This window comes from Schistocerca serialis, chromosome 4 (assembly GCF_023864345.2).
Source record: "Schistocerca serialis cubense isolate TAMUIC-IGC-003099 chromosome 4, iqSchSeri2.2, whole genome shotgun sequence".
NCBI lineage: Eukaryota > Metazoa > Arthropoda > Insecta > Orthoptera > Acrididae > Schistocerca > Schistocerca serialis.
In genome coordinates this window covers 944,343,697-944,356,280 of record NC_064641.1, presented here as the reverse complement: position 1 = coordinate 944,356,280, position 12,584 = coordinate 944,343,697, and the positions used below count along the sequence as shown (strand labels likewise).

General features: G+C 41.7%; 1 protein-coding gene across 3 annotated transcripts in view; it reads left to right on the top strand.

Annotated features, from left to right (window-relative positions):
* Nucleotides 1-12,584, top strand: part of LOC126473599 (activated Cdc42 kinase Ack) — a 516,119-nt gene that overhangs the window by 157,781 nt on the left and 345,754 nt on the right. For all 3 annotated transcript variants that reach the window (XM_050100753.1, XM_050100752.1, XM_050100754.1), the window contains one exon: nt 10,553-10,804. In XM_050100753.1, coding sequence (XP_049956710.1) covers nt 10,553-10,804 — 252 coding nt within the window. The remainder of the gene's footprint in view (nt 1-10,552; nt 10,805-12,584) is intronic.

The window sequence follows — 12,584 nt, the reverse complement described above, 5'->3', positions numbered from 1 at the left end:
ATTGGGTGGGGGTACAGTTGTCATGGTGACCAGGAAGGAGGTTGTAGATTTGGAATCTGTTGGATGTTGGGGAAAGTAGCAATTCAATAGTGGCAAGGGCATTGCCATTTGAGATTTTGATATAAAGGGAGGGGGTGTCAGTAGTGATGAGCAGAGTGCCGTGTAGTAAGAATGTAGAAGCTGGTAGTGTGTGTAGTGATGCAGGTGAGCAGAGAGGTGAGACACAGGCAGAGGGTCTGAGACGGGCCAAAAAATTTGAGGAAAGGTTGGTGAGGTTAAGAAATTCTGGAATTTTAGCAGAGGGTGATTTGAGGGCAGTGGGTTGTGGATCAGGTAAGGGGCAGGAGTGAACTGAGTCAGGCAGGATTCAGAATTGGTTTTGGGTTGAGCCTCTTTAGGGCTGGTAAGAGAAAAGTTTCTATTACTGAGACCAGGAGGAGGAAAGAAGGTGTTTAACAAGTCCAGCATGATAGAATGTGGGAGCGGAGCAAAAAGTAAGGCCTTTGGGAAAGACTGATACTTCTGTGGAACTAAAGCTTTTGAAGGAAAGATTTATGACAGTGTTTCAGGTCTGTTTAAGTTTTGGATTGTGTATGGTGGTGGGAGTGAGTTTCTGAGGGTGTGGTAAGTGTAGGTCTGCGAGGCAGGGTTCCTCAGCTATGAGGGGATGTTAGAGAGGTTTGGAGACTAGTATTTTGAGGTGGCATGTGCATGCTGCTGTAGTTCCTGGAGTGCAAGAATTTAAATGTGAGAGATGTGATACAGGAATTTGGGACTGCAGGTCAGGGGAATTTTATGGATGGAGAAGAGATGTGTTGTTTGGACATGATTTACATGGTTTTGTAGGGCTAGGTTGGTGAGCGCTAAGGACAGGTGGAATCTGAACAGGTGGAGGTCATTGTGGAAAAAGGGGTTGCAGCTGGAGATGGGTAATAGATGGCAAGGCCATTGGGGGGAACAAAAACAGTATGTTGGCTGTGTTCTACCTAGGGATAAGGAAACTTTTTGATATTGGCGCAGATGGAGAAAACAAGGATCCATGGTGGAGGATAAAAACATGTAAAGATACATCCCATTGTGGACAGTTACTGTGTTGCTCATTGAGAGAATCTCTGCTTTCACAGACCAGCACCTTCAGCCTGTAACTCGTAATGTGTCCTCCTATGTAAAATACACCAGCCATTTCTTCCCTCAGCTCTCCAGAATTCCTGTTCCTGTACCAGACTGTGCACAGATTGTCACAATTGATGCCATCTCAATTGGCACTAATTTCCTTAATGCCCATGGCCTTACTGCTAATGAACGCTACCTTACCCAACATCGGACGGATTCCAAACCTGCAACCACCTTCCTGGTCACCGTGACCAACTATATCCTTAATGACAATTATTTCACCTCTGAAGGCACCACCTACGAACAACTCTGAGGTATGTTAGTTAGAGGAATTCTCCCTAACCACCCATAATTCCAAATTCCCCCCCCCCCCCCCCTCACCCCCTGCCCCCCCACCCTCCAAGTTCAGATTCAGTAACACCATCTTTGTGATCTGAATCACAGGTGATGACACCTTATCCACATTCCTCCAGACCTCAACACGTTTTCTGCCATTTGCTTCACCTGGATCTCCTCAACCCAATAAGCCACCTCCCTCGAGGTCAACCTCCATCTCAAAGATGGCTACATCAGTACCTCCATCCATATCAAACTTACCAAACACTATACAGCAGAGATGCTGAGTGTCTCCATCCTGGATTTTCCATTGTTTGATTTTTACCAGACATTAGCAATACCTCCCTTCGACAGTTTCCACCAATTCCACACCAAGAAGTTCCTTCCATATAGCCTAGCTACTTTTGGCTTTCACATCTGTAGTGATGAGAAATTCCTTTACAAATATGACAAGGGTCTCACTGAGGACTTCACAGATCAAAATACCCTCCCATGCTTGTACACAAACAAATCTCCCATTCCTCATCTCTCTTACCCACCACCTCCCAAGGTACCATTGTATACTCCTGACTCAGAACCGCCCTGCACTGCAGCATTTGAATAACATTCTGTGGCATTATTTCGACTACGTCTTATCGTGCGCTGAAACAAGAAGTATCCATCCTTACTTGATCCCTGCTCTCAGCCATTTGCCTCATGGCTCATATCCCTGCCATAGGCCTAGATGCAAGGCCTATAATGCACATCATCTCGCCTCAACATATTCATGTTCGGTGACAAGCATTGCCTATCCCATGAAAGACAGGGCTATCAGTGGATGCGGTCATGTGATCTACAAGCTAATCTGCAACTAGTGTGCTGCATTCTGTGTTGCTGACATGGGAACCAACAAGCTGTCTGTCTGCATGAATGGTCATCGCCAAACTGTGCCCAAGAGACAGCTGGACCACCCAGTTGCTGAGCATGCCGCCCAACACAAATTTCTTCATTCACTGCTTCATAGTCCCCACCATCTGGATCCTTCGTATGGACATCAGTTTTTCTGAACTGTGCGAGTAGGAGCTCTCTGTGCAATGTAGCTTATGTTCCCATATCCTGTAGCCCCCCTGGCCTCAACGTCAGTTAGTTTCTGTCCTTCACCCATCTATGCCCTTCCCTGCTCTCACTACAGCACTACACTGCCTTCTATCCCACAAACACATCCATGTTTCCCTTCCTGTACTTCTCTCCTTTACTGCCCCCTCTCAGCCCACTGTCTCACCACCTAACTGACCTACCCTGTCCCCATCATATCCCTGATCCCACAAGTGGCACTCTACCATCCTCCACCCTTACCCTGCTATCCCTCAGCCTCCCCGCACTAGCCTCCTCCTTACCTCCACAACTCAGATTGCTTCTCACATCACATGCAGTTGCTTGCGGTCTGGCCTCAGATGCCAGAGACAGTGGTTGTGTGTGTGCGAGTTATGCTTGCATATGTGACGTTCGCCTGCTTTATTTCTTCGTTGATAGTCCTCAATGTCGACGTACTGCATTGTTATACTGGCTGAAAAATGGAGGGTAGAAGTTCAACACTGACTGCTGTAAATGATGTAGCTGACAGTTGCACAGTTGCGTTTCATAGTTCTTTACTTTCACTGTTGACGACCCCCCAATATTACACAGTTACATGGCCAGTTCACTGTTGCTAAATTTTAAGCCTCATTACTAGGTTACAGGCAAATATCAACATGCTGCTACAATAGTTTGCTGTCGAAAATCTATGAGCAGTAAATACCTAACCACACAGTTCACAGTTCTTGCAGAATAATAAGGTACATGTGACACTGTTTATCAGATAAATTGAACAGACACTTTCATTGTTTTAACACACGACGTACTTGTGTTACACTAATTCCACTTGCAACAGTACATAATTTCCCTCTGAAAACCGGCTGTGGATTGACTGTCTCGGGACCAAAAATTGGGCTTTTATATATCCTCACAATAATAGGCACTGAAACTATACATTGATTGGCGTTTAAGTTACGGAAATTACAATTAAAACATAACTCATTCGATTAACTGAATCCACCGAAAAATTCCTTCTTTTTAACAGTTCCTTCTAACACGAAAGTTCGGCTGAATTATTTGTTTAAATGATGAAATTAATGGATATAGTGTCCGCCCCCGTTAGCTGAGTCGTCAGCGTGACAGTCTGTCAATCCTAAGGGCCCGGGTTCGATTCCCGGCTGGGTCAGAGATTTTCTCCGCTCAGGGACTGGGTGTTGTGTTGTCCTAATCATCATCATTTCATCCCCATCGACGCGCAGGTCGCCGAAGTGGTGTCAAGTCGAAAGACCTGCACCAGGCGAACGGTCTACCCGACGGGAGGCCCTAGCCACACGACATTTCATTTCATTTTTTTAATGGATATAGTTATGTAATATGGTAACTATTTTGGAATTAAATAAGACCTGGCTTTGCTGACATATTTTTAAATAGAGCCAAATAAATACTTCAAGAATCCTAGTAGTTCTTCCAAATGTTTATAATTAGTACACAATTTATGTTTGTTTGTAACTCAACCATAGAATCTAAGTCACGAAACAATTGCTGATTTCACCCTATAACAAAAGATATTTACTAGGAATAGTCAAAATAAATTATGAAATTGATTACAAACACAAAACTAAGCTCTAAATTAGATCTGGTGCTATATTTCTGAAGACTGAGGGTCAACCTTTCTCATTTATGAAAATGCAGATTATACTCATGTATGTTAATGGTAATTAGACAAAAATGAAAAAAATGAGTTTAAGGAGGCAGATGACAAAACAAGAGAGGAAATAAAGAGCCTAGCTTGCTTTGTCACACACACACACACACACACACACACACACACACACACACACACACACTTGGGGAGGGGGGGGGGGGAGAGAGAGAGAGAGAGAGTGTGTGTGTGTGTGTGTGTGTGTGTGTGTGTGTGTGTGTGGGGGGGGGGGGGGCAATGCACGCGCGTGCATGTGTTGTGATGTTAAATTATTAATTATAAAATTTAAATATATTTAAACAGTTCAATGTCTGTACATATAATTAATATACTCAATTTAGTTATGATAACTTTAATTTATTCATGTATTTTAACAGAAATTGTTTCAACTGATACATTTCTGACAGTCTGTGATTTCAACTATTTACCTACGTTTTGTATTGGTTCTGAACAGCATCTTGCCATGGGTCCGCAGTGATTTTCGGTAGTAACTTATGTTTTTTTGGAATATGGGAAATCAGCAACAGTTTTCTACCAGTGAAGTGACGGGTGTAAATATTAAAGGTACAGCTATTGATAAAGTTTTGTAAACAAATTTCACCAGTGCTTTCATTACACTTTTTGAATATGTAAAGAAAAAGTTATTATCACTGACAATCCTGTGTCTGGGGGGTCTTTTAGCGTAGCTGTGGGTCAAGCACGGAGAAACAGACTATCCCTCAAATGTAAAAACTTAGAAATAGGTGTTGCAATATGTTGCTGGGTGTGGGAACTATCACTTAGGGGTCTTCAATTGAAGAGCAGGTTATTGGAAATTGTGGCTCCTGGTTTCATCGTGAATGATGATGAGTTCATGTAATACACTGATCCTGATGAAATATTTATGATGAAGTATATGGATTCTTTCTCTCTCTCATTTTCTCTTTCTCCCTCCCTCCCCCCCTTCCTCCCTACTGATTTTTTTTATTTTTTAAATTTTTTTAAGGAGAGGAAATAGAACAACGTGGTACTTTCTAATGACAAAATTGCAGTCTTTAGCTCAGAAACAGAGGATTTTGTGTGTGTGTGTGTGTGTGTGTGTGTGTGTGTGTGTGTGTGTGTGTGTGTCTGTGTGTGTGTGTGTGTGCTATGATTGCATGATGTTGAGAACATTAGAGCAATGGGCAATAGCAGTCTCATTCTCACGTTGGCCAGAAAAATTTCAGTTTATGTGTAGTGATATCCGGCTCAAAAGCTTCAAAACTAAACATTCAAGATAGCTGAAAACCACCAAATTCATTATTATAAATGATATTGCAATTTTGGAAGAAACAATGGAAGCAGTAGAGAATTTTTGTGTACAGCAGACATGTAGTACCAAATTTCAACGTTGATTACATAATTTTCACTGACCAGCCTGGAACCCATTATGGCTCAACATATATAAAAGGACGCAGGATTACAAGAGTCAAAAGAAGATTATAAAAAGGATAATTTCTTCTCACCACATAGCGGAGATCCTGGGTCACAGAAAGGCATAACAAAGAGAGTGTCAGAAACTGAGCTGCTGGACAACAAGTCCTTTGTCAGAATACCAGAGAAAGAAAGTTGCTACTCACCATATAGTGGAGATGCTGAGTCACGATAGGCACAACAAAAAGATTCATACAATTATAGCTTTTGGCCATTAAGGTCTTTGTCAGCAGTACACAGACGCACACGCAAACGCAAATGCAAACGCAACTTGCACACACGTCTGCAGTCTCTGAGAGCTGAAACCACACTGTCTGAGTGTGTGTATGCGTGTGTGTATGTGTGCCTACTGCTGACAAAGGCCTTATTGGCCGAAAGCTATAATTGTTTGAATCTTTTTGTTGTGCCTATTGCGACTCGGCATCTCCGCTATATGGTGAGTAGCAACTTTCTTTCTCTGGTATTGTTACATTCCATCCTGAATTTTCCATTGTTAGACTTTTGTCAGAAATAGACAATATGGACATGCACACTCTCATGGAAATGCGTTCGGTCCTTGAACTGTTAGTACTGTCAAGAAATTAGAATAATATAAGAATATTGTTACTTGCTCAAGTCAGAAAATCTATCAAAAGACCTTAATGAAAAATTCTTGGAAACAACATTAAAAACTTATGTGGCTAACGGCAAATTCCTTCTATTGACTGATTTGTAGGATGGCCAAGCAGATTTGAGATTATATGAAGAGACATTCATCAGTGAGGGAGATGAAGTAATGTATACTCTGAAAATTATTCCACCCAAATGTACTCCTCTTGCTCAACCCCCTGATGTATATTCTATCTCCAAATCAAAAATTGAATTAAAAGGCTGCAAAGTGCTCCTGAACAATAGCAAGAATTATCATCAAGAAAATACATTTTATAGTACAGCATCAACTCAGTGCTCCTGTTTTCTCCCCAGCAATCATGCAGCATCAATTCAGTGCTCCTGTTTTCTCCCCAGCAATCATGCAGCATCAATTCAGTGCTCCTGTTTTCTCCCCAGCAATCATGCAGCATCAATTCAGTGCTCTTGCTTTCTCCCCAGTTACTTGTTATGCTTGGTATGCATCAAGGAAAGACCTTCAGTGAAAACCTTGAATTAAGTATCCCTTCTGCTGAAGCATATTCTGGAAAAAAGTTCTTGCTCAATGGCTTTCATAAAAATGTGCATGCTGTGTACAATATGTATGTCTTAAATATTTCTTTGATGATTATCACTTTAAAAATATAATGTAAATCTAATAGTAAATAAAATACAGATAATTAATTGCTGTAGTTCTTGGAAATTTTACTTTCATTCAAAACTTCATCCCATCATGTAACTCAATTTTTTAAAAATGTTAAAATTAAGTAATCATAACTAAATGTATGTAAATTCAACTGTTTGAATATACTGAAATTTTTGTAATTAATAAGTCAACATTGCAAGGAATGAAAAGAATGGGCACAAAAAAAAAAATCACACTAGCAATGGGAATCGAACCCGAATTGACGAGTTGGCAGTCGGTTTGCTTGACCACTGTACCATGCCACTGACTTACAACTGTTGCTCAAAAATTCCTCAGACCACTCGAAAATCTTTAGACAGTGTTTTTTTTTTTTGCTGTGGCCCCCTCAGGTGAGATATTTTAGTAACTTGAAAGGGGCAACTACCTCCTGCTTCTCACATTGTTTGAGCCAAGTCAGTGAGCCCCATCCCGTGACCTCTCCTTGTGAGCTCTGCCTAGACAATCTTGAATGCAGCTTTGGTTTCTGTCTCAGTGCGTTTTAGTTTCTTGTCTGCTGAGCAAATAAACTACCTCCATTTGGCAATAGTCTATTCTGTGTAAATGCACTTAGATTTTCTCCATAGATCTCACTTCTATCAATTTTGGGTTCTAACAAAGTTTCTGTACCTAGTGTTATGTGAGCTGCATTGATTTTTAAGAGGGCTTCAGACTCTTGACACTTTGTTGTGAATGCTTTGACAATGAATCACTAAGATTTTAATAGTCTTGCCTGTGTTGTACATTTCTTTGGATCTTGTACTGACACTTACAGGTCCCCCACAGTTATTGTTATGTATACTGAATTGAGAGTTGCCTAACATAAAACCAACCAACATTGTGTGCCACCTACACAGTCACCTGTCTGGGTAACTGCATCTGCAAAAAGTTGCAGTCAAGCTTGTCACAGAACATTTGAAGTGTCCGTTTCAATCCTTGTACTTGAGTGAGAACCAGGGGGCCTCGATGAGTTCTAGAGACAATGCTTCATCAAAACTCTTTGAGTAAGGCTGCTCATCTCAATCTCCTCTGCCATTCACTGAAATAATCAAGGTATGACCTCTGCGCCCAGATGGCAGACACCGTTTTTTCCCCTATGGGCACCACACTCTGTAGTTGAGCCCCCAGGCGAACACACTGAGTGCCTCGTGTTCCTTCTTATACCTTGCTGCCCATTCACATGGGCGTGTGTAGTTGAAGTTGATAAAGCAAAGTAAGTTTTGGAGGAGGCTTTTATCAAGTAGCAGGTGTGAAATGGTCATTGTCATTGTACATGTTATTGTCATTGTTTTCTCTGGTGGTTGTGGTGGTCTTGAAGGTTAAATTTTGACTGGTAGGTTACTTGCTATTCTGAATATAGGGCGTATACGACACGGGAATTTTTTCATCCGGGAGAAAACCGGGAAATACCCGGGAATTTTTTCATCCGGTAGAAAACGGGAAAACCTGGGATTTTTTTAGAATTCCGGGATATATTTTTGTTTTAGTTTTCAGTTAAATTTTTGTTATTTTGACTGGTAAGAAATAATACTCTAACAAAGGATATTACTGCATCCCTCTGCTGCAAAATAATACTGCAGCAATAAAACATGAATGAGAGAAAAAAATCTAAAATAAAACTTAAGTTGCAAGGGAAATGCGCCATGTGCACAACGAAACACAGTGCTCATACAAGCGTTTGCCAGTAGCAAAATGTGTAAAAAGGCTTTAGGTAGACTATGCAGTGCTTCATAACAACAAATTGCGTCTGATGAGCATGATGTCAGAACAGTTTACATTAGATTCTTGTGAGCATTTGTGAGCGGGCCCACACGCATGCACAGTTGAGTCACACATGTACCTTCTCCCTTCTGGCTACAAAAGTGTGGTTGTTAGCTGTATAAGCAAGCAGCAAGATGCTATCTGGAAAAATTTTACTGGTGTGCGCAAGCTGCCATATTCACTGGTAGCAAACAGGGGTATCTGCCCTGGGCGGCAATTTCAGTCAAGCATTAATCGCCTTGCAGAACAATGAAGTTATTTTTGTCAGTTTGCTAAAGAAACATGGCTTTATTAATCTTTTCCGCTGAGGCAGTCAATTTATTTGAAATGAAGTGTTCAATTCCACACTATTGGCTAGTTCCAGCTGTTCTCTGCATTTCAAAAGAGCATGTTTTCATCTTATAGCACGTATGGCATTATGCCATAATAAAGAACCAAAAATGAGATAATGCAGTAGTGGTAGTCCAAGAAAATTTACAACCGAATCTGGACTTATGAATGTCCACTTGAAGCCGAATTATGCATTTTAGTATGCTTCACGAAATTCCTCTGATGTCTTGTTTCTTTTGTGACATAATGTAAGATCTTTAAATGGTTTATGCGTACAAATATACGGGCTTCCTGCATCGTCATAGCTGCACAAGCGCAGTAAAGCCTGTTATCTGGCGCTTTCGGGTAACTGCTGAAATGAACCTCTTTTTTTAAAGGTCGTGGGAAAATATTGTGAATGATTGATTGAAAAGCTTTACTTTCAAAGTAAATTTCCTTTTACGCAAAATGAAATAAGTGAGAGAATGTGCGATGAATTTCTTTTTCTTAAATCACAGAGCATTTGACTCTCATTTAAAAATCAACTGTTTGGGGATGGCCATTTAGTAAAAATTTCGAGCCCAGAAGATCAGATATTTATGTCGGTATTAAAAATTTTACTGGCACATTTGTGTGATGCATCTTAAATTGTAACACGCGCAAAAAAGATCAACATTATATGTGAAACTTTAGCTTCTATTGCAGCTTATTAATTGTCGAGACCAATATTATATGTGAGAGCTCTGCTTTTCTTGTAGCAACACTGTGTATATTAATTTACATCATTAACTTTTCCTATTTGTGTGTACGCGCTACTTAACAGTGATAATGATATTGGCTGACTGCATCAAGTGTCCTAAGCTCTGAATATCCCCTGTATCAGGTGGCAAGATCACGTGACACGAGCTATGAGTGGCTTACAAAACGCACTGCAATCTCGATTTCAATGCTTCGGGAAGTAATATGCGGTGTTTTGTGGATTTCGAATTTATACTTTCGTAATACGAAAATGTGCAGAGTACATGGTCTTTTTTTCTGAGTTTTGTTTTCTAGAGGGCTGAAAAATTCTATGCTGGTGTTAAAACCATAACCATTCAAAGTAGTGATAAATTTTACAGTTCCGAGAAAAAGTATACTGTCATTTAACAAGGAAAAAGTGTATTTTCACCCGGGAGAAAGTGTGTTTTCAACTGGGAAATCCAGTAATTTTTTTTCCTTGTCCACATATACACCCTGGAATACAATCGAAGGCCCAGGGCCTGAGCAAGCTTAAGATCTGACATGATGGACACATCACTATCAGTAGGGTCGAATATCAAATCTCTCTCTGTCTCTCTCTCTCTCTCTCTCTCTCTCTCTCTCTCTCTCTAGATGCACTAAAATGAGTTTAAAGGCATTTTGAATTACCTTCTGCAACTTTTAAACATCTAGAGCGCTAAAGAGATGTGCTATTTTGTATCAGCGTAGTGGTACTTTCAAAGGTAGTACATATTTTCCACATTCTCTGGTTGTTTCAGCATTGTGGGAGTATGCAGTTCAAGTGGCCACAGGCATGGCATACCTGGAATCGAAACGATTCATCCACAGAGACTTGGCATGCCGTAATGTGCTGCTCGCCTCAGTTGATCGTGTCAAGATCGGAGATTTTGGCTTGATGCGAGCCCTCCCACACCATGAAGATTGCTACATCATGACTGAACACAAGAAGGTTCCATTTCCGTGGTGTGCACCCGAGAGCTTGAAGAGTCGCCAGTTCAGTCATGCTTCAGGTATAGTTCAGCAGCCAGTTTCATCATCCGTATTTTTCTTTAAAAATTAATAAGTTAGCACATTTAAGATTTTATATTTTGAACTGATTTTTTGTTTAGTCTCTCGGTAAACATATGAGGGCTGAAAATATTTAATTCCTCTTTATGCAGAGTGTCTGATACAACCTCACTTCGCTCTGAGCTCTTACTGTGATTAGCTGCATAGTTATTGTTCCAGAAATTGGACAGTGCCTGGGTGTTCGCTACAGTGATATGGTACAAGCTGTGCAGTTATTGTTGCTGAAATTGAACAGTGTCATGGGAGTTTACTACACTGATTGCTGGGAGACTCTGTGTAGTTACTGTGGCTAAAATTGAACTGTGTAATGGTAGTCCGCTAGAGTGATTGATGGGACGAGCGGTGTAGCTATTGTGACTGAAATTGGACTTTGTGATCAGAGCTGTATGGAGGTGATTGTGTGCTCTTGCCAAAACTGCCAAAGCTTTTAACAAAAATGCCAAAGCTCTCTTTCCACCCCTCCTCCCCTCCGCCTCTCCCCATAAAATTACTTTTTTACAGTTGTCTCTATGCAGAATTAGCAACCTTTATCATTTCATAAGTAGGTTAAAAGAAAATGAATCTTTATTGAAAAATATTGTTTAAACGAATTATCAGTGAAAAATATTGTACAGAACATATTAAAAGTATCACTTAAGCAAATAGTTTCAAAACACTGAGGGGCACGCATCTCCTGAGGCGAGCACGGGTCCCCAGTCCTCCTGCGTGTCCAGGGTTAAGAATAGGCCCGAGGTATTCCTGCCTGTCGTAAGAGGCGATTAAAAGGAGTTTCACGTGTTTTGGCCTTTATGTGATGGTCCCCTGTAGCGTATGACCTCCGTTCTTCAAACTTTTCCCCAGATAGGGGCTAACGATTGTGGTTCGCATGTGGTCCCTTCTCTCCCAACTGGAGTCCTTCCCTTTCCCACCTCTACTTGTAGTCCGTTCATGTACACCTCCATGGTGTACGCCTCGGCCACAGCTTCGTCTGGACCTTTTGCATGCCCCTAATGACTCCATTAATCCTGCTGCTCTCCGCTGTCATTTCCTCTCGATTCTTGACGTGTTCCGGGGCTCTGAAGCGGTTTACACCGACGGCTCAATGGCTCGTGGTCACAAAGGCATCGCATATGTTCATGGAGGACATACTGAGCAGCACTCCTTGCCAGTTGGCTGCCATGTTTTCACTGCAGAGCTGGCAGCCATATCTCGTGCTCTCGAGTTCATCTGCTCATGCCCTGGCGAGTCATTTCTCCTGTGTACTGACTCATTGAGCAGCCTACAAGCTATCGACCAGTGCTACCCTCGCCACCCACTAGTAGCGTGCATTCAGGAGTCCATCTATGCCCTGGAACAGTCCCACTGTTCTGTGTTATTTGTGTGGACCCCAGGACACGTCGAAATCCCCGGCAGTGAACTTGCTGACAGGCTGGCCAAAAAGGCAACACAGAAACCGCTTCTAGATAGGCATCTCCGAAGCTGACGTGCGTTCTGTCTTACATCGCAGGGTTTACCAGCTTTGGGAGATGGAATGGCGTAACAGCATGCACAACAAACTGTGTGTCATTAAGGAGACTATGAATATGTGGAAGTCTTCCATGCAGGCCTCTCCTAGGGAATCAGTTGTTCTCTGCCGGCTCAGAATTGGCCATACGTGGCTAACGCATGGTTACCAACTCCGTCGTGAGGACCCACCTCAGTGTCACTGTGCTCCCAAATGACAGTTGTCCACTTCTTGCTGGA